The 27,811-nt window shown below is 38.0% G+C and overlaps 1 protein-coding gene across 12 annotated transcripts in view; it reads left to right on the top strand.

Moving 5' to 3' along the window:
- cux1a (cut-like homeobox 1a) overlaps window positions 1–27,811 on the top strand; it is a 131,393-nt gene that overhangs the window by 65,058 nt on the left and 38,524 nt on the right. For all 12 annotated transcript variants that reach the window (XM_051907852.1, XM_051907857.1, XM_051907854.1 and 9 more), the window contains 6 exons: window positions 7,673–7,751; window positions 11,105–11,242; window positions 14,040–14,202; window positions 15,129–15,196; window positions 15,302–15,368; window positions 27,297–27,345. In XM_051907852.1, coding sequence (XP_051763812.1) covers window positions 7,673–7,751; window positions 11,105–11,242; window positions 14,040–14,202; window positions 15,129–15,196; window positions 15,302–15,368; window positions 27,297–27,345 — 564 coding nt within the window. The remainder of the gene's footprint in view (window positions 1–7,672; window positions 7,752–11,104; window positions 11,243–14,039; window positions 14,203–15,128; window positions 15,197–15,301; window positions 15,369–27,296; window positions 27,346–27,811) is intronic.

Below are 27,811 nucleotides of genomic sequence, written 5' to 3'. Positions count from 1 at the left end.
AAATGACTGCATGGCAACAACACTCTACTTCAACAACTCTTCCTCGTCTCTAAAGCAGCCCAACATGGCCTTAACCCCTTTGTTGCGTGTTGCGTGTTCTCGGGTGCAGGGTTTGTGTAAATTTTAGGGTTAGTTATGTCACCAACCCGGGAAGAAGCTCATTGTAGTCCCTACTAGCCGTTTGTTGTAGTCCTTAAACAGTGAATTCTTTAAAAGAAAATATCTCCCTTTTCATTGAATTTTGAGTGTCGTAACTTTGCAGATGTTGTTTATGCTCAAACAGCAACATTAACTAAAGTTAAAAAAGTGAAATCATAATCAACCACCCCTTTAATCAGTTACTGACTTTGTCAAATCCAGACCTGCAGTTTTTCCAGGCCGTTTTTCCATCCATTTTTCAATTTTTGCATGGAACCATCACTGGCACTCTTGCGGTGGAAAAAGGGCGACTGTGACGTCCCAATTCCTCTATTTCCCTCAATAATTTTCTGCTCCCCTTTCACTATTCTGTCTAATGAAGTGGCCCAAAATAATAAAAGAGAAGGAAAGTGAGAAGTATGTGTCAATTTTCCTTTCCTTTAACCTCAAAAGCACTTCCACTATCCGTTAAAGTATATTTCTGTATATGTAATGCAGCGTTTGAAGGCCTTCAGCAGCACCTTGCGTTAAGAGGCTGTCGAGGGGCTTGAAGCGCAGTGAGACGCTGCTCTTCTGTGCTGTATGTAACTTTGATGAAGTGCGGGCTGTGAGTAGTGGCTCCCTGTTCTCCTCTCATGAGCCAGTACCTCTGGCTAACTGCTCCATTATAGCTCATTGTGGTTTCGGAGCTGTGTTCTCGAGAACTAGCCTGTCATTAACAGAGGTAGTCGCCCCACTTCAAATCTCTGCTTGGTTAAAAATAAATCCCCATCCCACCACTCTAACAGCGAAATCGTTTTAAACCGTCTATTATTTTTTCGTTGTGAAATATTTCCTTATTGACAGTGCCTGACCTTGACAAAAACAGCTTGACTGCTTCGACCAGAAATGTACTTTTTTTGGGGCATTTTTCTCAGACGTCAGCTATTTGACGATAATTGGCGGGAGGGATGGGATCGCTTGTGTTTTGTCTTGTCAGTCTGACCGTCTATTAAATCTTAAAATAGACAAAGAGACTTCAATTTTACAGCACCAATTTTAAACAAAAAAGATAGAGCACATATATAATTCATAATGGCAGACAGACCAGTGAATACAGCCGTTTGCAACGGGTGAATGATTTTTTCTGTTTAATTTCTATCTTCCGTTTTCCTGTAACGGTGGGTTTGTTAAAATAGCACGTTTGAGTCAGACCGACGCAGATCTCGTGGGTCAGCGCAGAGTCCTTACCACATGTCATTTTTTCGTTCGAGAGAGCGAGAGCCTCCTCTTTTCCTGTCAGGAAATGAGAGTACAATAGGGAGCTGTACATAGCACGCGGCTGGGGCCCTGTTTGGGGTTGCACACGCATGTGTGTGTGTGTGTGTGTGTGTGTGTGTGTGTGTATATCATAGACTTGGGGGAGGGGGGGTGTCACTGTACTTAATTGTAAAGAGTTTTTTTTGCTCATTTATAGCCACAAGCCATATGTTACAGATGTTCAAGGAGACTTGATGTATAGTAGCTTCCAGCCTCAAATTTTAATTTATTTATTCATTTTTTTGTGAGGGTACTTGAGGTGATCCTTGTTCACTTGGTACCCTAGGCGAGACATGACCAAAGGAGAGCACATTTTAAGTGGTATAGCCAGTGGGCATTTTTATTTTTTACAACATTGTTTTGTTTTGTTTTGTTTTGTTTTGTTTTGTTTTGTTTTGTTTTGTGTTTTGTTTTGTTTTACATTTGCTCTTTTGTGGTCCTGCCTCACTTGTTACCCTAGACGAAATAAGTCATGTCCAAATGAAAAACAAAAACACTTTTTTAGTGGTATAGCCAGTTGTGTATTTTATTTTTTGTTTTTTGTTTTTTAGCTATTTATTTTTTTAGACATTACAATTACTCTGTGTGGTCTTGGCTCACTTGGTGTCCTTGTTTTTAACAAGTGGTATAGCCAGTGGTCTTATTTCTTTTTAAATTTTATTTTATTTGTAAACATTGCATTCAGTATGTTTTTTTTTTTTTTTTTTTAGTGGTCCTTAATTCAGATTTTCTTTTTATCTGAGACCGTGATACAGTATGTTATGTAAAAACTACTTAAATTATTTGGACTCCGAAGAGTGTATGTGTAGTTCAGTGTTATTTAGCCTTTTTAAGTGCAAGAAAAAAGCCCCCTTTTAGCTTGTTATCTCAAGCTTCATTTTGATAATAAATAATCGTCATTACAAAGTGGAAAATTCAACATTCTGAAAGAAAGAGTGCAAGACGGAGAGAGGGAGAGAGTAAGCTGACCCGCCAGCAAAGATCTCTGTGAAGAGAGCTAATCACTCTGGCAGCCGTTTACGGAGTGCCATGGAAGTTCTACAAATTTGGAAGTCAGTATTGATTTGACGTAATTGTGCACTAATTTTAGAGGGCTGGAGTCTGCAGATGCTGAACATGGCCAAGTGCTGAGGAGAGAGGAGGTTAGTGGAAGCTCAGATAAATGAGTTCAGATCCAGTTGTGGATGAATCTGAACTGTCTATGTATGCATGCAAACAAATTTAGTGTATGTGTGTAGGTTGCAAATGTAGATATTCAGCCTCGTTTGGATGCATTTTCTTTGACACTTTTAGCCTTGGTGCTCATGTAGGTGATGTAGGTTCCCCACCGCACTTGTAATGAGTAAGTCAGAGTTAGATCTGTGGTGCAGTGGTTGGTGGTTGTGCTCGGAGCCTTGGTGCTCATGTGGGTGACAGGTTGAGTCTGCAATGTGCACCCTTCCTTTCTCTCACAAATAATTTCCTTCCACACTCCTCCTAATAAAAGAGGCAAAATGAAACAAAAACAGAACTAAGAGAAACTCAAGAGTCAAATATGTTTGAGGGCGATGCAGGTCAGTAGAACTGATGGAGTTTTCTGCCTCTGCTATCAGCAGTGCCAAGTCTGTGCTCCCCCACAGAAACAAGAGCTATTTATAACTGTTTCCCCCACCCTTCTCAATCCCTGTTCCGGCTGGACCGTAAGGGAATAACGCTGTTTAAACTGGCATGCTTTTGATGCCACCAGATAGACTGTATGTTGTGTGGTTCAAAGGGGCGGAACTGATCGTGTGAGTGAGCGTGTGTGTGTGTGTGTGTGTGTGTGTGTGTACATATACGTGTGTGTAAAATGGAGAGACTGGAGCTAGCTGTCGCACTTTTTACTCCAGTGAATGTTTCTCAGGGTAGGTTATTCTTTTTGTAAGTCTACAAAAAAAAAAGCATAGACATATAAATTACCATTCAAAAGTTTGGGGATCAGTACGTTTTTTAAAATTTTATTTTAATGTTTTTGAAAGAGGTCTCTTTTGTATAGAAGCTTGTTTCTGCCACTGAATAAAAAATAAAAAAGGTAATTGCGACTCTTTATCTCACAATTCTGACTTTTCTCACAATTGTGTGATATAAACTCACAATTGTGAGTTATAAAGTCAGAATTGTGATATGATCTCACAATTCTGAGAAAAGAAGTCAGTATTACGAGAAAAAAAAGCCAGAATTGTGTGATATAAAGTCACAATTGCATGTTATAAAGTCAGAATTTCAAGACTATAACGCAATTGTGACTATATGTTTACAACTCGCAATTGTTAGTTTATATCTTGCGATTCTGACTTTATAACTCTCGATTTTGAGTATCTCGCAATTCTGACTTTATAACTCGCAATTGTGAGTTTATATCTCACAATTCTGACTTTATAACTCGCAATTGTGAGTTTATATCTCACAATTCTGACTTTATAACTCGCAATTGCGAGTTTATATCACAATTCTGAGAAAAAAGTGATTAAAAAGTCGCAATTATCCTTATTTTTATTCCGTGGCGGAAACAAGCTTCCATACTTTTGCTTACTAAGATAATACATTTCATATTATAATATCATTCCAATGTTGAAAATAGTTGTGCTGCTTAATATTTTTGTGGAAACTGTGATACATTTTATTGCAAGATTCTATGATGAATAGAAAGTTCACAAGAACAGCCTTTATTTGAAATAGAAACATTTCATAACATTATAAATGTCTCTACTGTCACTATTGATCAGTTTAATGCATCCTTTCTGAATAAAACTATTAATTTGACTTTTGTGAACTACTATTGCAAGTCAGCTAACCTAGGTCTTTCCTATATGTGGCCATTTGCATGTGTTTATTTGAAGGGTATAATGTCTGAGGCTGTTTGCATGACTTTGTGTGTAAGTCCCGCAGCATGATGATGCCAGATGCCCTGGCCGTCAGATTGAGCTGGTAGCAGAGTAAGAGAAGAGCAGATAATCTACGCTGAGCTGCGACGATATCCACAAAGTCACGCATGCCGCTTCTGCGTGCTTCTAGGCAGCCTTACGGTCTCTTAACCTCATGGCTGTGCTCTGTCTGGTTCAGAGCTCTGAGAGTTTAAAAATTGACATTGGTTCCTGCTGGATTTCAGGGGTAGACGTGGACCCGTGCCGAGTAAGAGAGAGAGAGAAACAGAGACAAGTTTAATTGCTCCATCTGCAAGAGGGCTGCAGAACTTGGCCCTGCCTCGGCCGATCCAGATGTTTTCCGGCAAGAAACATCTGAAAATGTTTAATTTCTTTCCCATAGGAGTGAAAAGTCTGTTACATGTTGGATATTTACAGTGGCAACTGCCCTGTTCCATCCATCAAGGCCAGCAGTCTCAGGGCTGCAGATTTACAGCTTTTATTTGATGTTCCGCTGCTGGAAGACCAAACACACAACACTTGTGAACATGTAAACAGCACAGGAGTTCAACATTTTCTTAATGGATGAAAGCAATACTGTTGATTCAGACCACATTGTTTTTGGGTGTGGGGTGCTGCCGTTTTGGTGAGGTTCAGAAAGACTGCCATTTGCAGGAACTTTTGCAGGCTTTGAGCTCTAGTATACTGAAAAACCTTGGAGGAGCGTCCACGTCATATCAAAATTACCATAATTACAAGTTCGTGACTTGTAAAAACTGCTTGCGTCTTAATTAAACTTTTAATTACAACTTGCAATTCTTCTGAATTTTATGTACACTCTTACATGACCATTGTGACATAATGTAAAAAGAACCAAAATGACGGTAAACGCAGCATGAATTTGAGTCCAAGAATGGTGAAAAACCCTTTCAGGATCCAAGCTGGGTTATTACATTCTTTTAAATGTACTTTAGTTGTGTTTTGTTTTTGTTTTTTTGTATTCTAGTTTCAGTCTTTTAGTATTTAGTAGTGCTAAGTAGTATCTAGTAATGTATTAACTAGTGAAGGTTTTAAGTTTTTTAATACACCATGTTTATAATGTTGTATATACTACACATTTTAGTTAAATCAAAGATGTTTTTATTTAGTTTTTGTTTCATTTTTTGTCATAACACTGAGTTCTAGAATCTTAAGAGTTCTGGAATACTGAAAAATCCGATTCTGTTTCCTAGGATTTTCCAGGATTTTGCTCCAGCTTTTAGAATGTAGAACTCGGGTTAAGCTAGGTGAAGATTTGGTTCAGTTTTTAGCAGCTCCTAAATTACTGTATACAGGCCGTACTGATTTGGGTCCTTGTTTCCTGTCAGGTTTGACCCAGTTTGTTAGATTTGGCCCAGTTGAGCCAGGCTGCATGCTGGTTCTACAGCACGCTGTCATCAGTACGCTGTCATCATCTGAGTTGCACAGTGGGAAAAGTGCTGTCATGGCATTTTATAATTTCTATATGTGGTTCACCACACCCTACTGAAGACAATCACTCTGATGTATCAATCCAAGATGTTTCTCCTGCCTTTGGTTGTCACATTTTTAAGACACTGATAAATGCAGTTGAGAAATGTTACATTTGGTGGAAAGACCTAGTGAGAGTATTGGTTCCAAATCAAAAGCTGTCCCAAAAGGTAGACAACCTAATTATGTTGCCTTCTAAGATGCCTCATTTTAGCCAAGGATTGCGGAGAAAGCAGTCCCAGAATGCATTGCGACAAGCTCTAAAATAAATTCAAGATTGCAGAAAATCTTGGTTAAAGAAATTGTATAAACTTATTTTATTCAATACTGAAAAGTATGGAGTTTAATGTAAATGTACCAGTTGCTGTTGGAGGTATATCAGCTGATATTAAATTAATATTATGTTAATGCTCATTTACCTCTTTTAATCAACTTGTTAACGTCAAATGTATAGAAATCGATTGCAAAATATATATTTTTTTGTTGACAAGATGGTATCAACAGGGTATTTTTGGTCAAACCATAACAGAAGGCAGTTGGATGATGTATTATAATCTGTCCAGAATCACCACAGCTGTGTGTGTATTCAGATTAAGAGAGATCAGTGTCTTTATTAGAGCTGTATAAACTGAAGAGCCTATATTACTACCTTACCTCTCTCACGCTCTTGCTTTCTTTCCCTATTGTTGGCACTGGGTTTGCATTGGTTGTTCCAGCTGTCATACATCGCCACTGAAGGGTCAATAAGGGTCAACCTGTGCCACTGATACCCTGGAAGACAGAGGCTTACTGCTTTGTCCAGTGATTCCTTGTTAATTCTATAGTTATTGACAGATATATTGATATTCTCATATATGCTGTGATAGGAGTATACCGGTACTAAAAATGTACCAATAAATATTTCTTATAATGCACTTTTTCATTCTAATTCATAATTTAATTGTATTTATTTTAAATTAAAATGTTAATTAATTTAAATGATTTAATTTGAAAACAAAATTTTTCAAATAATCAGTAATATTTCAAATAACAGTTATTATTAGGGAAGTTTAACAAAAGTAAAATACTTTTTCATGATGATTTGTCATTTTCAGTGATGATCGAGTAGAAATATTTTTGTAAAATTATTAAATATTATTTTTGCATTCTGCATTGCCTTCTATTGACATCTGTTATGACCGTGATCATGCAACCTTTGGCAAACTGACAATTAGATTGAGTTAGGGGGCGGTACCTCAGTGACTGTGGCCACCATTCTGAAAACCATCCATCTTCAGGAAATGATGAAGGCCTCTCCTTGCAGTGGGAGCCGTAACCCAGATACAGTATGTAATTTGCCCATACGTACGCGTCTGCGGTGCTCTATATTAAGGCCAAAAGTTCTTCTCATTATCAGAGTCCCTCATTACCTGTTTCTGTCATCTCATGCTCACAGGGATTTGGATTTATACCTGATAATTACCTTCTATATAAAGCGAACCAGAAACGGCCCGAGTGTATACACCTGAAGCATGCCCCCAAAATGCCTCGACCCAGCACTTGGAAAAATATTGCACGCATCAAAAAATGAATGATTTACCGTGTGTGAATGAAAGGGGTCACGGTTATGTACACTTAGCTGTTTTATTTAGGTCGAATAGATGGTAAGTGATGCACATAATGTGTGCATATGAGTTCAAAATCTCTTTTTCTAGGCTGTTTTCCATATGGCCATCTTTAATGGACTCGTCATTGCTGCTAATGTATGCAAATTTCAACCTGGTTGCTAATGCAATTACTGAGCCTGCAGTTTCAAACGCACACAATTCAGTTATTATGTTTTTTTTTCCTCCTCATTCTTTCAGATCGACGCCTTGAGTAAAAGAAGTAAAGAATCAGAGGCTGCTTTCCTCAGCGTGTACAAGAGATTAATCGATGTCCCAGGTATGTCTCAGCTCGCTCTGAGCTGGCTGCTCGCACACACACACACACACACACACGCACACACACACACACACACACCACACACACACACACACACACACAAATGCACTCACACACACTGCTGTAGTGTTTCACTGAGGCGAGAATACTGTAAACACATCAGTCATATTTATGAGACCTCCGTCTCTAGTGTCTAAAACACACACACATGCATGCGCGGGCCGTCTTAATGACTTCTACGGCTTTAGAGACCTGCTCCGTTCCAAACCCCACACGCGGAGAAACTTGGATTCTAATAAAATCCGCATTCATTGCCCCACGAACACCTTTTAATCTTCCGAATTGGCTTTCTAACGGTGAGATAATGGCCCCCTGATCCTCAGTTTTTATATGGTAATGTTCTGTTGCGCTGATCTATAATAAGTTAATGGTGCCGCAAAGGTTCATGTGACATCTTGAAGCGTCTTTAGCTCGGCTGTTCGATAGAGTTCTGCTCTAGACTGAAAAAAGTTCACAGAGAGTGTGTGGATAATGTATCAAAACCTGTTAGGCAAAAGTGTGACCCTGGGGTGTATCGAGAGAGCCGGCTTCTGGCTGAACTGAACTTCAGGATCAGCTTGAGAGACCTTCAAACACCCTTACAGTTACACACACACACACACAAATCTAACTGTTTAGCTCCACCCACATCTTTTGAGCGACAGGGAGGCAGACAGACAGACAGTGCCGCCTGGGCCTGTTGGAGCAAGTTGGACTGTCTGCCTGCACAACTACTTAGTACATCCCTAAATTACCACAATGCTGCGGTCTGGAGATCCCGGGCCAACTCAACGGCATGTCTGTGTGTTTGGAAGTGTGTGCATGTGTATTTGACTACTTTTATATGTGTATATAATGTGTTTTTGAGAGTGTATTGTATGTGTGTGTGTTGCAGGATGTTGGAGTGGGAGGTCTAGTCTGGGAATGTCTGTTTCAATCTGTGAAATCTGGAGCTTGTCCAGTCCTGTCTATGTGTCTGTGAATGTGATCACAGCTTGACAAATTATCTCGTGATAGTTACACTGGTACACTGTGTAGGCCTGCATGCTTGTGAGTGTTGTGGTGTGTGTTAACGTGAATGTTCAGAAATGTTCAGTGACTGATATATATATATATTTTTAGATTTTTATTCCATTAAAAATGAATGTTCTGAACTCTCAGTGAACGAGACACTTTCAAAGCCCATGTAAAATAACAGAGACAGGACTCAACAGTAAAGATTGTCTTTTTTTCATTTTTCTCAGTAAGGCTATTAGTCTGCAATATTTTCACTAACCCCAATAACTCCTGAAAAATACTGTATACTGTTTACTAACAAATGACAGGAGATAGTACATCCGTGTTTCCTGTTTACACCCACAAGATGCCAAAACGTCACTATGATTGTAACGAAGTCAGCCATTGTGAATTCAGGAGTGACTCCTGTTTTCTGTTCACACTGTAACAATAATTTAGGGGATTCACTCCTGCAATTAAACACAGTTGTTGCATTCAAAACTTTAGGGTGATTTTTTTTTTTTATGTTGGTTTTTGCTTTTAGAGACTGAATGTGTGTCATAGATGCTATACCTCTACTAAAATAGATTTTAAAGGATCTAAACATGCCCATTTGTCCTTTTTTAGGTTCTTTCGGTGAGGCAACCCAGCACAGTACTTCAGTTTAGCTTTAGACTACAACCTAACTGAATGGATCGTGCTTGCGGTGTTGTGTTGTACAGCAAATGACACGCATCCAAATTGATGTGCCTGTTTAAATCAGATTTGAATTGGCTGGTCATTTCAGTCACATGACAGTCACGTTCAGAATTGAGCGACATGTGTGGCCACCCATCAAGCTGAGTTGAGCTGAAATGGCAGTTGCCACGGCTACAAAAGGGAACACACCATGACAGCATATCATTCAGACTTCCTCTTGCAGTTTTTAGATATGACACACTCTCACACACCACACATGCACATCACACATAACACACCCCATCAGCGTTTCCTGTACCTTCAGCTGAGAATGCGCAGAGGGGGAGGGAGGGATGTGTGCCGAAAACCACAATCTCGACTGTAGCTTCATGTAGAACGTGTACAGGAATGACATGTTTTATTTTACACTCATCTCTGTCAGCTTTTCGTTCTCCGTTTTTACTCACACTCGCTCTCTCTCGCACTCATGTTCTGCAGGGGCTAATAAAATAGTTTGATTACATAATTAACTTGGCTGTCTCATTAAGGAAAATCAACGGGAACAGGGCCATAATTAGTCATATAGCAATTAGCATTTGAGGGGGACAGACAGTGATGAAAAAGCTTGTGTGTGTGTCAGAATGTCTTAGTCCTTCAGTGCGGAGGGCTGGCCCTGGTCCCACACCACCGCTGCGCTCGACCCCCACTTTCACTTAACATTGCCTTCCATTTATGAAAGCAACAAATTAACACCCTGCCAAATATGAATTAGTTTAACTTCTTTTACAACCTGCTAACCTGAAATTTCTGCTGCTGGTGGTGTATTTTGGACGCTTTTTCTGTCATCTGTCATGAAACTATGATTGTTGTCGGGATTTGATTGAGTGGACTAATTTGTAAGCCTAATTGTTTCATATTTTTAAAAATTATTTATTAGATTTTTTTTGTATTTTAAATACAAAAAAATACGAAATATTTCTATTTTTGTGGGGAAAAAAAAAAAAAAATTAAATTTTTAATTTTGTTTTATTTGACTGAGAATGCAACTGCCTTTAGTTTACTCCAGTGGTTCCACAGATCTCAGATTATTTAGTGTTTTTTCAGTTTTACCTTTTAAGGGAGACATTTAATTTTTTTATTGAAAAATAATCAGGTTAAGTTGTTTTTTGTGAATATTGTGTAAAATAAGTGTTCATTTTGTTTTAGTGCATCTTTGTTTTCAATCACTGTTGTTAGTGCCATGCTTTAGCAGCAAATTAGAATTGCCATGGTACGTGTCCAGAAAACACTGTACTTGCATGGTCTCTATCCAAAATCAGTGATAATACCATGGTTCTTTTTGGGGCTTTTTTGTTATTGTGATTTAACAGAGCAGAAGTTAACCGAGGCGCTGGAGCATAGTGTGGATTTATTGGCGTGTTTTGGCTTGGTTTGTTTTCCTAGTTAACATTTTTAGCTGCGGTTGGCAATCCGCAAAAATGCAAAAACAGTTTTAGGTATTTAATCAAGCTGCACACTGCACATAGACTAGCCCACACTGATCTCCATACACAGCTCTCACTCACTGAATCAAACCTTTGACCTGCTCTGAAAGCGGTACATGCGATATTCTGACCCGTGTGTGTGGATGTGTGTTTCAGATCCTGTCTCGGCTTTGGAGGCAGCTCAGCAACTCCAGGTGACTGTTCGGAAGATGCATGACTTAGAGACAGAAAACCAGAGGCTCAAAGATACACTACAAGAGTACGAACGTGAAATCGCAGAGGTTAAAAACCAAGGTAACCACCCCAGCTTTTCGATGCTGCTTGAAATGTTGGAAAAACAAAACTAATTTTTTCCACGTATGAAAGAAATAAGCAAATGTAACTCGTATGATGTAACCAAGGCCGAATGGGCGGGGAGAACATCATTGAATCAGTAAAACAAAATGTAAAAATGTACATGTCATATATATATATATATATATGAGATACGGGGTGGACAGGGAAAAGTAAATAAAACATAAATATTACTATGTATTTTCATACATATACGTATATACTATATACATACACACACATATATATGGGGTTTAACGGTACACAAACATGATGGTTCGGTATTTACCTTGGTATTGAAGTCACAGTTCAGTACGGGTTCGGTACAGCAGGGGAGAGAAATCTAAACATAATATTGCTACTTTTTTCTTCTTTTTTCTTCTTTTTCAAATTGTGTCTCTCTCTTTAAATAAATTGCACATAAGGCAGGTTTTGAATTAACTTCTAAATCTCATTATACAATTATTTTTCAATTATTTATCTACTCCAATGCATTTTTGAAATATGGTCATTTACAGTTACTGTCACAACTTGTTTTCATGACAAATTTATTTAAACATATATTAAATAATTAAGACATTACTATCAGGTAAAGTAAATATAATTAATATATAAGCTAATATAGTGCATATATTTAGTGAAATGCTCCCCTTTAGAGTTAATTTCTTTAGTGAACTAACATGCTGTGGGCAATAAATGACTTGCCTGAGGTAAATGTAATGCTACATGAGATATTATTCTCAAGCGGTTTTATTGATGTCTCTTTGCAGTTGAAATACTGGTTGCGAGATTACACATAAATATATCTATGCATATGCTCTTCTTCTTCTTCTGCGCTTTTTCCTGTTGTGGCGGTTAGCAAACATTGTTGCATAACCGCACATGCCCCCTTCTGTATTGGAGTGTGAATTGCCTGTGACTGACTGTATTCATTGTCTGACTGCATGCACCGAACCGTGACGGTTCGGGACGAATACATGTACCGTTACACCCCTAATATATATATATATATATATATATATATATATATATATATAATATATTATATTCATTAACCATTTGTTCATAGCCTACTTTTCTCAATCTAATCCTGATGGATAACATCAAGTTTTATTAAATCACTACATTACTTCCTGTAATATTGTTCCACTCAAAATTGTCACAACATGGAAGTTAAATGCTGTTTGTAAGCATTCTCATTTTGTAAAACAGGATTTATCTGTACCTAGCAAATGAAATGAGTTATTCATATGTCATGTTGGCAGGCCGCATAAGTGTACCCACATAGACGGGGCCCTATTTTTGTTCAAATGAGCTGTAGTCATCTGAGCTCTATTTCTGTCCTGCTGCTGTTTCAGCCAGACATGGTTCCTGGTTTTTCTTTTTTTTTTTTTTACGTAAACAAGAGGAAAAGATCACTCCCTCACGGTCTGTGGAATTCCCCTAATCGATGCAGTCCAATAACGGCAATATTTCATTTGTCCCACACCAGCCGTAGGTACCACCACATGCGACCTCTCTCACGCAGACACACGTATACGTGTACACACACAATTGTGTTTCCATCTGAGCGGTCCGCTAGGTAATCCTTCCTATTCTACACGCTGATCTTTCTCAGGTCAGTGATCCTCCAGTCTCCCAGTGTTTAAAGTCCAGTTTAGCATTTAAGGGTCTAAAAGGGCTCTTGTGGGACTGCTGCTCATTGATTATGTGTCAGCGCTGAAGTGGTGGAGTTTAAATCACCGCAGATGGCTGTGCAGGAGACGGAGAGAGGAGGAAAAAGCTCTCTATCAGGGATATTTTGTGTGGATGTGTGTGTGTAGGCATGCAAAACACACATTTTTCTATCATGGTGGGGACTTTCCCTTGACTTCTGTTTTTTTTTTGTTTTTTTTTTTAAATTTATACTGAGCTAATGAAATGTTCTATCCTCTTACCCTACACCTAAATAAATGAATATGAGTAAATTAATGAATTTAATGAACATTTCACCCTAAAATGAAAATTTTGTCATCATTTACTCATCCTTATGCCATTTCAAACACGTACGAAAGCAAGCAATTTCAGAGAATGTGCTGGTCATTCTTTTCAATGCAATTACAATGAATTAGGTTTTGAGCTTTCAGGCTTCAAAAATGATGCAGAGGCACCATAAAAGTATGATAAAAGTGGTTCATATGATTCGTGGTGGATTCACAGTCTTCTAAAGTCATACAGTAGCTTTGCTTGAGAAACAGACTGAAATATAAGACATTATTCACTGATAATGTTCCCTCAAGTGGGCTGTTACCTTGAAAACTGCTCAGGCTGGATCATTGAGTCTGATTTTCAGTGAGAAATTACTTAAATTTCGGTTTGTTTTCACACAAAGCTGTCATATTGCTTCAGAAGACTTGGAATATAGTCGTATGAACTACTTTTATGATACTTTTATGGTGCTTTTGTGTCCTTTTGAAGCTTCAGTCCCCATTCATTGTAATTGTCACAGTCTTCATTGCTCCTTTTGTCTTCCATGGAAGAAAGAACTTTATACTGGTTTGGACTTGTCTTGAGGGTGAGTAAATGATGACAGATTTTTCATTTTTGGGTGAATTGTTCCTTAAAGATATAAATTAGTATGTTTATTAAGCGGTTTTCCTCTTGGCGGATTTCAGGTTTTACTATTTGGCCCCCACAACGTAGACAAAAACTAAACCACACACATCCATAGACCTCCACTGTCTAACTTTTTAATGCCCTGATCACTTTCTTTCTACAGAAGTCACTATTAAAGCACTTAAAGAGAAGCTGGAGCGGTATGAGCGTTCTCTGCAGGCCAAGAACACAGAGGAAGCTCTTGATCAGAACCAGGACCGATCAGGAAAAGAAGAGAGAGAAAGCAGAGGGGAAAACCTTCCTAACAACTATGCAGACAAGGAGAGGTTAGCCTGATCATTGCACAAATACAATACTATATTGATCATCATGTTTACGTTATGAATTCACAGGCTGTGTTTCAAAGCCCAGTGAGCTGCCTGCCTAGACAGCAATTTTGAGCATCATAAGTGCGTTGAAATGACATGCTGAAAAACAGAATCAGCAAAGAAATCATAATAAGATTATAAATGCAGAGCTAGAAAAACTATATTCTCAGTTGTAATCAGGATTTTTGGACATCATAGGTTCAGCACTAAATTCATATTTCTACATTTTTGTGAATCGTAGGTGCCTTTGTAACTAAATTCTGAATTCTAGACAACATTTTCCGACATTTTGCTGATAGTTGCGCTGAATGTGTCTGTGATGGCAAAAAATGCTGTCTGGATCAGGGTTATAATAGTTAACTAAAACCATAAAAGAAAATATTTTTGTTACTTAAAATAAAATAAATGTTAACTGAAAAAAAATATATATATATTTTATAAAACTTATTTTATTTCGGCTAGTTGCCACATTACTTTATCTTTATGTATTAAAATACCTAAAACTAAAAAAAAAACTAAAAAAAAAAAGCTATAAAAATACACAACAAAATTAAAATTGTAACAAAAATTCAAATGAAAATGTAAAAAATATATATATATAAAAATTGACCTAATTCAAAATATCCCTTTAATAAAAACTTTAATACTATCTCAATGATGCTAAAATAACACTAATCTGGATACAGTAGGCAGCTCACTTTAAAAATATAGCTATATGTCCACATCGGAAAATATTTAGTCATTAAACGTTAAAAATGTTACATAATATCACTGCATCTAGTGAATTATTCACAATTATGTCAATTTGTAGTACTGCAGCATTAATGTGACTATGCTGTCATGTTGAGAAACAGTTGTTTTAATTGTCCTCTGTATGTATGCAGTCAGCCACAGCAGAGCCAGGACGTCAGGACAGAAGACTTTGACATGAAAACACAGTCTTTACAAACAGGTTTGCTAACGCATTCACCGTCAGGTTAGGTGTTTTTGCAATTACATACATGTAGTTTCAATTTTTAAGCCTGTTTTACTGACATGCATTTCATTTATTGTGCAGCACTTGAAGCAACTCAGGCAGAACTCCACGAACTGAAGACGAAATACGATGAAGAATCCACAGCAAAGTGAGTAACCCGTTTTCATTCTGAAGGGACGCAGCAGGAGACAGTGTGGATTAGCGCTGAAATGGCTCGGATTCCCTCTTCTGTATTTCCTCGACTGTCTGCTAGGCGTGCTACATCTTTGTCTCACCTTTGCACACACATTTACCCACATTTGCGTGTCCATACAGACACAGACAAACACACACACCCCTTTGATCCGCACCAAAACAGCTCATAATCCTACTGCAGACAGGTTTGATTATGGGGGAAAACACAGTGTGGTGAAATCACACCTTCATTCATAGACAAGTTTTGATATTCAATAGTCCTCACATCCCGCCCATGCTGCCTTCATGGCTACACGAGACTGAATAATGGATGACACAATCCTCATAACTCGCACGGATGCTCTGAGTATCCAATAATGACGGGATTCGTACCATCGACTGACATTTTGTAGGCGGTGAATCAGTGTGTACATACGTGCTCAAATGCGTCTTTTGTTTGCGCATTGTGTCTGTTTGCCTTGATCTGGGTCATGCGTGTGTGTTTGTGTTCGTCTGCATGTGTGCGTTCCCCCGCTCGCTCTCTCCCTGTCATGTGGTCGGGGTTAGGTGGCAATTTCCTTGTCTTGCTGTCACTGAGGAATGCATCCTGTTGCAGAGTGCACTCGCTGCGGGCTGTTTCGGCGCGGATCTCTGCGCTGGGAGTGGCGTAATTACACTACCTGTGATCAGACCAAACCCTGCCATGCCAGACCCCCAGCACTGTACCTTTGAAGTCAAAGAAGCCACTTTTTTTTTTTTTTTTTTTAGCTCAGAAGCCCACCACGGTGAGCTGCCATCGAACCGGAAGGTCACGGCGAGGTTTATTTAAGGAAAAGATACTCTTCTGATTCCACAAGCATTGCAGACGCAAATCTAACAAAAGATAAATCTCACTATCATGCTTGTGCACAAACATTTAAATATGAATGTGTATGTGCAACCAAGAAAGACACACACAAAAAAAATGCATTGTGACATTCAGTAACATTGGCCTGTTTCCAATTCGCTCTGTCTCTCCCGGGGACTCTTACAGAGAATGTGGCAGGTAAAACGTTTCCACTCCATTAGATTTCTTACCTGCTTCTCATCCTGGTGCTCCAGCTTTCTTTTATTAGCATTTGCTTTAGTGCTTTTTTTGCTTTACGAATTAAGACTCATTTTTCACAGTATATTGGTGGTGATTTTACTGCCGATATAAAACTAAATTACAATGTTGATATCACAACAAGTTTAATACTCAAGTTTAATTTACCGTAATGGGATTTAAAGGGTTTTTGCAATCCCTTGTCACTGCGTTACTTGTGTATGAGAGGGTAAATATAAAGATACCAAGTCTTTTTTATGCAAGTAGCAAATATAATGCTACACCATGTCCTAACCAGCTGTTTCCGTGAAACTACTGCATAATGTGACAATCACAGCCTATCAAAAAGACATTTAAATGTTTGATGTACAATTTTGTTGTGCCAGATTTTGAACCCAGTGAGAAACCAAGCAATCGATATGATAAAGTCCTCGTTGTGATGTGGTTTGTTGTATTTATTTCTGAGAATCGATTCCAACTCCTCTGAATAATTAAAGGCAGAATATGTAAGGTTTTTGGATTAAAATATCCCAAAACAACTAGAACAATGTTATATATATCATTGACTTGTTTACTTTACATTCTCAAATGTTTCCAAGAATGTTTAAATCCAGAGAAATAAGCAATTTTAACCAGGACACCCGCGTTACCCTCGATTTCCAGTTTTATTTTGTAGAAACCATGGAAACACCAAATACGCTTTAGTATATTATGTTTTTATTAGACAGGTGAGCAACTCTTTAGATACATTTATCGGCAGAAAACTAATCATTGTTATATAGCTCAATACAGTAAGTCTTATTGTTTAAATCTCGTTTTTTTGATTTACCGTGAATACCATGTTTTACCATGACTAATATCGATCTAGCTTACTGCAGTGTGCAACAAGTGTCTCATAGTAGCCGCTGAGCGAACGCAGAGTAGCACTATAACAACTTTCAACACACAAATGTATCTAATATGATAAAACAGCGCTGCTTTACCCCACATACACATGACTGGAAGAAGTGGAAGCGCTCGTCTGCGGCATAATAAAAGCTCCAGAGCTCTCAAGCCGCGTGTCGCGCTTCTCTCATTAGCAGTCGCTCCAGCGGCCTTGTTCCGCTCCAGTGGCTTTCAGCCACACTCTGCTTCATACTACAGTAATGTTAATAAATCTAATAAATCCCATCAGATTCTTTGCACCGACTGTAGACGTGAAGACAACACCTCCCATGATTCCGCGAAATCAAGGCATCATCCAGCTACACCTTTGTTTTGAATAAGTGACCTCTAGCAAAAAATTACACATTGTGCCTTTAATGAATTCATATGCATCATCCACAGGGCTTGACATTAACTTTTTTGCTCCCCAGCCACTGTGGCTAGTGGTTTTCCAAAGTTACTAGCCACTCAGCAATTTAACTGGCTACAATTTTGACATCGATACCATAGGGAAAAACTGTCATAAAGATATTTTTAATATTATAATTTGGCAGCAGGTATATTAGGTTGCTGTCACTTTAAGACCTGATGCACGGATCCATTACACATGCAACTGTTTTTTCTTTCTCAACTGTTTATGTTCACTTAAAACATAACTGACTGTGACAATCCCACGCCGAAATTCAAGCCCCGTAACAGCAACAATATTCATATGGAGTAAATGTAACACATGCCGGAGGGGAGGTGGGTTTGTGTGACAACTCGCTGTCAGAGAGATGAGAGCGAGAAAGCGCAGCTTGTATCATGTATCTATTCTGCGGAAAATGATAATTGGAAGCGTTTCAGATTTTCAGTATTGTTCAGTATTGATGTTTTTTTTTGTGGCATTTTATGTATTGTTATATAAGCAAGCATCACTAATTATAATTTTTTGTTGTGTTCAATTATTGAAACATTTTTTTGTGGAGTTTTATATATAATATATAGTTAAATATTGCTTTTATGTATTGTTTTGTTGGCGAAAATTATTGAATACATTTTTGTTTAATTGTTAAAAAACTGTATCTTCATTATTACTAATATTAAGTAGATTACATATTTACTGTATTTACATTGCCAAGCAGATTTAAAATATTCAATTCAATAATGGCTGTTTGGTTGAAATGGAAAAAATGATCATTTTGAGTTATTTCAGAGCAAATACATATCAATATAAAGCTCAATATGACATTGGCAGTGGTTTTGGTCTATGTACATATGCTGTATACTGTATATATATATAGATTTGTGCTTTACACATTCAATTTTGCCTAAGCCTGGATCGTCTATAATTCAAGGCTTCATCGTTATCTTGTTGTTGTGATTGCTGACTTAATGAGGTTACGTGATTCTGTGCATGTGTCTTTGGTAGGGGATAAAGGAATCCCGCCCCCCATCTAAGAGCCCTTTCCTGGCCTCAGGGTTTTACATGCTCCGTTAGCTCAGTTCATCCACAGTGACAGTAGGTGGATCTCAACGGGAAGGGTGCAGAGATGTTTGTGTGCGAGTATTGCATAGTTAAATAAACATAAGAATGTGTCACGCTCCACAGTGCTCCAGTAATAAGCAAATGAGAAAGGAAGTCCCTCGGCGGGCAGTTGTTCTGGCTTTGATGCGGCCGGTTAGCTCTGGGTGTTCAGCAGGTATGAACCGATAATCCATAATGTTGATCGATTATCACCCTTGTGAACCATGGAGATGTTTGCAGTCGTGCTTACTGAAAGACTGCATGTGCTAAACTCAAATAGAATGGAATAAATAGATTTCATTATTTTTTTATCTTAGTCCAACAACTTTTTCAGCCTCTAAAGCGACTTTTCATACCTGCTGATGTAATCAAGGCCATGTGGGCAGAGAAAACTATAATATTAATCATTGAAATCTCAACCTGACATGTTTTTTGACGGATAGAAGAGTTACTACTTCTTTTTTTCACCCTTTTAACATTCAATTTGTCTTTAACTAGTCAGTCCAGTAACATCATTCCTATTTTTGTCTCTCATATTCCTTCCTGTCGTCTCACCCTCCCCTTCCTCTTTTTCTTTTTTAGTTCAGACTGAAGGAAGGATTCTATCAGCTGCAAAGAGAGTGTGTATTTGGTGTGTGTGTATGTGTGTGTGTCTTGGGTTCAGGGTGAAAAGAGGAGCAGGGTTCAGTCGAGCGTAATAATGGAATGCTTCAATTCGCTTCGCTGTTTGTATGCGACCTCTCTCTCCCATTCTCTCTCTCTTTTCCCCTCCCCCAACGCCCTCCCCCACTATCCCTCCCCTCCCAGACGTGTTCACAGTGGAATGTCCGCCTTTCTCACAGGCCCGCGAGGTGTCTGTCGTCCCAGCCATCTATCTTGTTCGCTCGCTCTCTCTTAGGGCTCTGTGTTGTGCTGAAATTTTAATCCGGTTCTTTTTCTTTTCCAGCCCAGACTCTCCTCTCATCCCTCCTCAGGACCTCGTCATTAACGTTTTGCCAGCTACAGTAACTACAGCTGGCACGTACACGGGCATCGGCCCATGCATGCCCGCGCAAACACACGCCAGTGCTGATACACAAATGCTGAGATGAAAAAATGATAAACATTGTATCTGGAGTTAATATTTAACAAATATATACATTTTTAACTTATTGTGTTCATATTTAACTCAGCTTAGTTGTATTTAACTTAATATTTTTGTATTAAAATATTGTCTTTATAATGTAGTTGTTGTGTTTAACTCTTCTTTTTTTTTTTACTTAATGTTCTCAGATTATTTGGATTTAATATTCAATTCAACATATTTATATTTAACCTGACTTATTCATATATATAATTATTATTTTTTTTTTTTTTTTTTTTAACTTAGTGTTTCCGTATTTTCACATTTAACATTTTTAAATTTAACTTTGGTTAAGTTAAATACATAAAGCCTTAAATAATACTATTTAAATTTAACTTACGTTTTCCATTTTAACTTAATGTTTTAATTTTTAACTCATATTCATATTTAACTATATTTTTTAGTATTTAAGTAACCTGTTTGTATTTAATTTATCGTTTCTGTTTTTAAATGTAACTTAAATGTAACGCAATTTATGTTAATTTTTGACTTAACATGTCCGGATTTACCTCAACGTCTATGTATTTAATTCGTCTAATTTATATCTAATTTATATTAACCTACGTTTTCCAGTTTAACTTATGTATGTATTTAATATAAAGTTTCCTTATTTAGCTCAACATTCCTATTTAACAATTTTTTACTATTTAAGCTTATTTGTATCACATTTAATGTTTCTATTTTTTCACAATATTTAGAATGTTTAATTAATATGTAAAATATAAATATATTTTTACATTAATTTAACGTTTTCATATTTAACTCAATGTATTTGTGCTTAATGTTCGCATTTGACTTAACATATTCAAACCTACCTGAACATTTAGATACCTAGTTTATGTATATTTTCATATTTAGCCATTTATCATATGTATAGTTAACATTTTCACACTTAACCCGATGTTTTTGTAGTAAACAAAGTGGAAAAATACATAGAGTTTATTACTTCAGGCAGTTTTAGCAAACGCAAGGCTCAGGGTTGAGTTTGTCATGCTGTGTGGCCTGTTGTGCTTGTTCCCAGCGTGGTTAAACTCTCTCTGGTTTCTCCCTGACTGAATTGGAAAGGAACAACATGCAATTAAAGTTGTTTCTCCTGCGCTGAAAGTGGCAGGTTGGGTTTTGCAGTGTGTCCTTTACGAGACAAATGGGCAGTAGATGGGGAGCTTACAGAAATAGCAGCCGTGTGTGAGGCCTGTGGAATTGTGTGCGTGTTTGTGCGGATGTTGGATCGCGAGTGTGCGCCTAGGTGGGGATGTGTGCATGTGTTAAAAAGAGAGAGAAATGGAGAGAGACAGAGTGAATTTCTGTTTGTGGTTTATGTGGGCTCTGCGTATGTATGTGTGTGTGTGTGTGTGTGTTTGTGAGATGTAAACCGTGGAGAAGTGCACTGGGCCAGTGAGCTGGTGCAGTCAGTGTTCTGGCATGCTAGAGCTGTGCACATGAATTTCATCGGCTCCCGGTGACATGACAGTCCCCACGGGCTCGCCGCGACCGCAAGCACGCGTGTGCGTGTTCGCCTGTGAACATACCTTCAGATCCTTTTGTCTTTGCGTCCTGTGATGTTACATGCACTGACTCGGATTAACAGCGCAGTTTGATTCCCTTCAAATCCAGGCAGAAGAGCAGCGTCAGGCCTGTTCGCACCTCTCAGCCTTTTTCGTCTCTGCATCCAGCGTGTTTTGCTTGACAGGGTCTCTGCTGTGCTGTTGGTTGTGTGACATTTCAGAGGGTGGATTTTTGCTCTGTCTGATCCATTTGTCTGTACTCCCATCAGTCTGGCAGGTTTTGAATTACTGCGGGGAACACAAAGGACCTCATCCTACCCACCTGATTTATCTGCACAGATCTACGCTCGCCGGCTGAGTGCAAAGAAAACATTTCATCTGTGTCAAGCAAGACATTTCGCCTTCCCAGAAGCTCTTACATTGTTCGCTGATATTTCCACCGTATTGTGCAGATGTATTGTACAGCAATCCAGCTTTTTCAAATAGAGCCCCATACACTAGTATGAACTAGCATGATTAGCTAAGCTAATATGACTATCACTATTGCTCATACTTATGGTTACGGGGTTTTCTAAACCACAGACCTTAAGCATTCAACTCTGTTGTGTAATTCGACTACCATTGGTGATAGAAATACAAATTATACCTCAAATTGTGCGGTTTGAAGAGGAAAAATAAAACAATAATTTTTTTTAAAGCAATAAAACTTGTGTTATTTATCTGAAGATAGATAAAACTGGCTAAAAAATCCCATAGCAGGGACGCACTGACCAATATTTGTAGATCAGAATATTATAGAGATTTGAGGAAGGAGGTTTTTTTACTTGGGCCAGTAAGTAACCACACTTAACAACCACTCTTTTTCTTCATATTTTCAAAAACTCAAAATTTTGTGCTTAATGTTTGTGTATTTTACTTCATATTTTAACTATTTGATATTTGTATTTACCTCAGCGTTTTTGTATGCAACTCAATATTTTTATATTAAGGAATGTGTTCATTTTCACGCTTAACTTGTGGTTAAGTATTTTCTGAACCACAAACCTAGTATTAAACCTCAATATTAAACATTGGTAACATGTAAATAGACCTGTACCATTTGTGCTATAAACACAAATAATACCTCAAATAAAGAACTATTAATTTTCTAAATGATCAAACTTTGCGATTTTCATCTGGTGGGTGATTAAATTGGTGAAAAAAAATCCCATAGAAAGAGGTAGCAGACCAGTATCTATGGATCAGAATAATATGAAGATTTGGGGTTGTGATATTTTAAAACGCCTCATATTTCCATCATAAAATGTAAAAATGTAGTTATTGGTGAAGTTGAATAACTCAATATAATGAAATCACAGATTAATCAACAACATTAGTAGTAGTACTCCAAAACAAAACTCTTGAAAACTCCATTGGAGATGATTATACACCTGTGTGATTGCTGTCAAGAAAAAATTGGGTCGATGATGTTTGTTGTTTTGAGAGTTAGTGTGAGGAATGACACTTCTGAGAACGAGCTTTTTTTTTTTTATCTCCTGGAGGTCAGACACTCAACGAGGAGAAAAAACCAAACCCCGAGGGTTTTCTTACTACCCTAGCCTTCAAAAGGTTAAGAGAGGATGGGAGGACAAAAAAAAACCTAGCAGGATAAAGCCCACACTGGCTCCATAAGATAGGGGCCAAATGGAGAAAGAGAGCAAAATGGAAATCTAATGGGCTAAATCTGTGAAATGTCGTACCAGCCCAGGGGGATTTGAGCCGCAGCAGAAACAAAGACACTGGGGAGAGAGCGAGCGAGAGTGAGTTCGAGCTAGACTGGAGAGAAAGAGAGAGAGAATCGCCTGAAAGAGTTGAATTACAGCCAGAGGATGCATGTAACCTGGACCTCTCTCTCGCTAGCTTCGCCCGAGCGCCGAGTTAACCTCCCCTTTCTGACAGCCGTGCTGGATGGAAAAGGTCAGAATCAAAGCAGCTGGTTCTCATAATTTATCAGGCCCAAGACGACCAAACACAATAATCAAAAGCAGTAAGTGTTTAATACGCTCTATTCATCAGCGGTAGCTCGTAGAATAACAAAAGAAGTCATGTTTATATGTTCCTGGATTACATTCACACTGTTATTGCTTTGGACTTTCCCACATTGTAGCGTGTTCATATGTAGATGAAATAATCCCAATAAATGATCTCGCAGATAACCTTTGGCCCCTGGTTCGAGGTGATGAAGAACATGCCGTTTTTGAAGGCTCCGATGGGAGTTACGCATGTCTCACGCAGCTCTCGTCCTTATCTTTTCATCTTTAAAGGGGACATAGCATGGAAAACAGATTTTTTTTGTTTTGGACTTTTGGAAAAAAAAGATAAAATGTTCAGTGTACAATGATGATACACTCTAAACACACAAAGCCTCTTCCCTAGTAGTCCACTTGAAACAGATTTGTGAACTACACTAATACACAGAAGTCAGCACAACAGAGCTCATTTGCATACAGAATTCTTGAAGATACAGTAGCGAAAACAGCCTGTTTAAATATAAGGGTCAGAGAGAGGGCGTAACACTAAATTATGATTGTTTTCGGTGCAAGAAACCTTGACTAACACAAGTGGATTCAAGGAAATGAAATACTATGAAAGTGTCGAATATGGCCCCTTTAAGGTCGTCATTTAATGTGTTTTTACAGTGGGGCCCATAAAGGAGGGAGTGAACACGAGCTGACGAGAGTAAAAATGAGTGGAGATTAGGTTATGTAGGTTCGCAATCTTGTGTGTGTGTGTGTGTGAACGAGAGAAAGAATGAGTGCCTCTTTACACTGTATTTAAGAGGGATTGTATTTTTTTTTCTGGCCATGACGAGATCATGACACTGTTAATGCATAAAATAAACCTCTGATCTGCAGTCGTTAGGTTTAAAGGAGTATTATATTCCATAATTCCCAAATCTGTGCTGATCTAACATTTATTTAATGATTTATATTTACATCTTTGGGTTTGGAAAAGCTCAGAGGGAAAAATCAACATAAATATATATTTGACTGTAATTAATAAATATTTACATTATATTGAATATTTTCATTTTTATAGTTGAAGTGACCATATTTAGTTTCTGTAAATGTTCCTGTTCTTATTGTGAACAATTCATATGTGCACATTGTTCTAAATTAAAAAAACTGCGGGCTATTTTGATAGCTATTTAGGCATTGTTTTTAGCTCCATTCTGGTGTGTAATGCCCATTTTACACAATCCAATTAATTCCCAGTGGATAACATCAAGTCCCGTCCTACCTTTTTTTCTTGTTAAATATCCTGTTTCACTCGGAAATGTCAGATTACAGAAATAAAATGGGTTGTGAATAGGGTTTCACATTGACGTTAGAGAGCCATCGTGTATTTGGAGTGAATAATTATGTTTCAATAACAATTTAAAACATAGTATTTTCACAGCGCTCTTCACTTTCAGCCACAATGAAACTCCAACGCAGCATCATCCATGAGACGCTGGAGTCACGCGCTTAAAAGTGCTCACAAAGCTGAGTTAAGCTCATCTGAATCATTAAACCAAATCGCCTCTAATTAAGCTTGGCTGTTGAATTAATTTCAGCTGTGCTTGACTCCTCTCAGTTTGCAGTCACATGGTCAGAAATGTCAATGGGAGAACCTTTCGAGAGGAGAGTACAGTGGGTGACAGAAATAATGCAAGTGCTTTTATCAGATTAAGAGCTCAGTATGTGGGCTAACAAGTTTCACTTGATGAAAGATAATGTGTTAGTTGAATTTTTTTGTCTGTTTCAGATCTAGCAACAAGCAGCAGCTTTGCTGCTTCAAGTGTAAATGCTTTGAATGTTTGATAAAGATAGTGGTACAAAATCAAACAAAAACAAAGGCTTGCTGTTAGCACACATGCTATAACACATTATCATGTGTGAGCATTTTGAGATTGTGTGAGCATGTGAGATTTGTTGAATATGCTTAGAGTTTGGTTAAGATTGTGGTAAATATCAAACAAGAACAGCTACAGTAGTAGTAGTAACCTAAAGCGCCGTTACATTTACCATCGTTTGGCAAATTTTCGCAAACAAAATCCAATTATTTCAATAGGAATCCACTTCTGGATCTGAAATTTCACGTGAGGCGAAAGGATTCCTCACATAGATTTCGCAACGGGTTCATGTTGGTCATGCAGATTCACCTTAACTTTGTGCTACAACACATTATGCTGTGTGAAACACTGTGAGTTTAGTAAAAAACTGTTACAAAATAAAAAATAAAAAAAGAAAAAGTTTTTTAAAGCTGTTAGCACATGTTACAACACATTATCACGTGTGAATGATTTGGATTGTGGTACAAAATCAAATAAAAACAGGTTTGTTGAAATTGTAGTCTAGCTGTTAGCACACATGTTACAACACATTATTGTATGAGAACTATTTGAGTTTGATTAAGATAGTGGTACAAAATCAAAACAACAGATTTGTTGAAGCTGTAGCCTAGCGATTAACGCACATGCTACAACACTTTGTATGAGAGCGATTTGAGTTTGATTAAGATAGTGGTACAAAATCAAAACAAAACAGATTTGCTGGAGCTGTAGCCTAGCGATTAGCACACATGCTACAACATGTTATTGTATGAGATCGATTTGAGTTTGGTTAAGATAGTGGTACAAAATCAAAACAAAACAGATTTGCTGGAGCTGTAGCCTATCAATTAGCACACCTGAGCTGTAAATGTTAAGTATGCAGTGGGAAAACATCTGAAATATAATGAAACAACTACATGTTATATGCAAAAGGTTATTTATTCAGAATACACAGCAACAAATTGTCGTCAATGGAGAAAGACACTTCTTAATGTAATTACGGTTAGCAGCAGCCATGCTAACCAGCCAAACCTTAATTCCTCAGCCTTGACTATGAATTTGGATCACAATGTTTTCGGAAAACTTGTTTTCTGGCCCTTTTTCTCCATTCTCATATTAATAAAAGTTCATTTAACCGGAAGAGTTAGCATCAGTGTTAGCAACGGGACAACTTTTGTCATTTTTCCAGACAGAAGGATCAATGTTTGAAAGCTGCACTCATTTAAGTTGAATGTTTAATGGGGACATAAAGTAATGTTACCCTTTATTGAAAGCAGTTGTGTTTACACACCTAAGCCATGCCATTTGCTGGGCTGAGCTGCGCGCTAGCAGAATTGAGAATATTATATCAGATTAGTGTGCATTAAAAGGAGTCTGAGGCCTATATTAGTGTAATCCCTCTGTTTTAACCTGGGCTTGTCCATGTGGCTGAGCCGTGAACCCACTGCTGGGCTACACAGCTCACAGTCCAGCGGATTACTGTGAAATCGAGAGGGCTTAATGGCCCTGCGTGTACGCTGTAGTGTGTATGTGTGTGTTTGTCAGTGTGCATACGGGTGAGTGTGCAAGTGTTCACATGCATGACGGGGTTATGGAAGTCCAAATGAAACGGCTGATCTTTATACAACAACACACACATACCCAGATGTTTTCATGATGAATGCCCTCACGAACACTTCTAGCTGCTCATAATTGCATACGCACACATACAAGCGGCCCAGAAGTGAGGCAAGATGCTGATTACCCGTTTTATGTTGATGTGAGGTCTTCTGTTCCACCTGGTCTGTTCTTTACATGACCCATTTTATTGCATTGCGATATGTTGCATCATTGTGTTTTACTGCAACGAACCTGCGCTACCATTTCCCTCCTGCCTGCATAAGTAATCTGCGCCTTCATTTTTCAGGGCCAATGAGATTGAAGCGGTGATGACAGATTTGGAAAGAGCCAATCAGGTAAAGGCCATATTCCTCATGGAAAAGTGACTCGTATTTCTATTGTATGCAAATCTAAGACACAATAACAGCTTGTTTAGGTCTTTTATTAATACCTCTGGTCTAATGGACTGTACAGAAGTTGTAGTGCTAGTTTGCAAATTTCTTTTATTAGCACACACAACTTTATTGGAGTCACATACATCCAAGTTCTACATATCCTAATTCCCTCCATCTGCTTTCCTTTTGGAAGAAATCCATCATTCCCTTGCACTTTTTTTGAGCTGTGAGCCCCAACGGCTAAATCTAAATGGATATCAGATCTTTTATGTGATGCAATATAAAGAATCTCTTGCCTTTTTATGGGTTTTGTGCATTTCGGGGGATTCTGTTTTATTGTCAGTCTATTGTTTTTCTGACCTTATAAGTTTGGGAAAGCAGATCTTTAGGAACGTTTTATTATATATTATTATATAATGTTATTAAT

The sequence above is a fragment of the Ctenopharyngodon idella genome, chromosome 10, assembly GCF_019924925.1.
Source record: "Ctenopharyngodon idella isolate HZGC_01 chromosome 10, HZGC01, whole genome shotgun sequence".
NCBI lineage: Eukaryota > Metazoa > Chordata > Actinopteri > Cypriniformes > Xenocyprididae > Ctenopharyngodon > Ctenopharyngodon idella.
The sequence above is the reverse complement of the archived record's forward strand: the minus strand, read 5'-3'. Positions and strand labels throughout refer to the sequence as shown.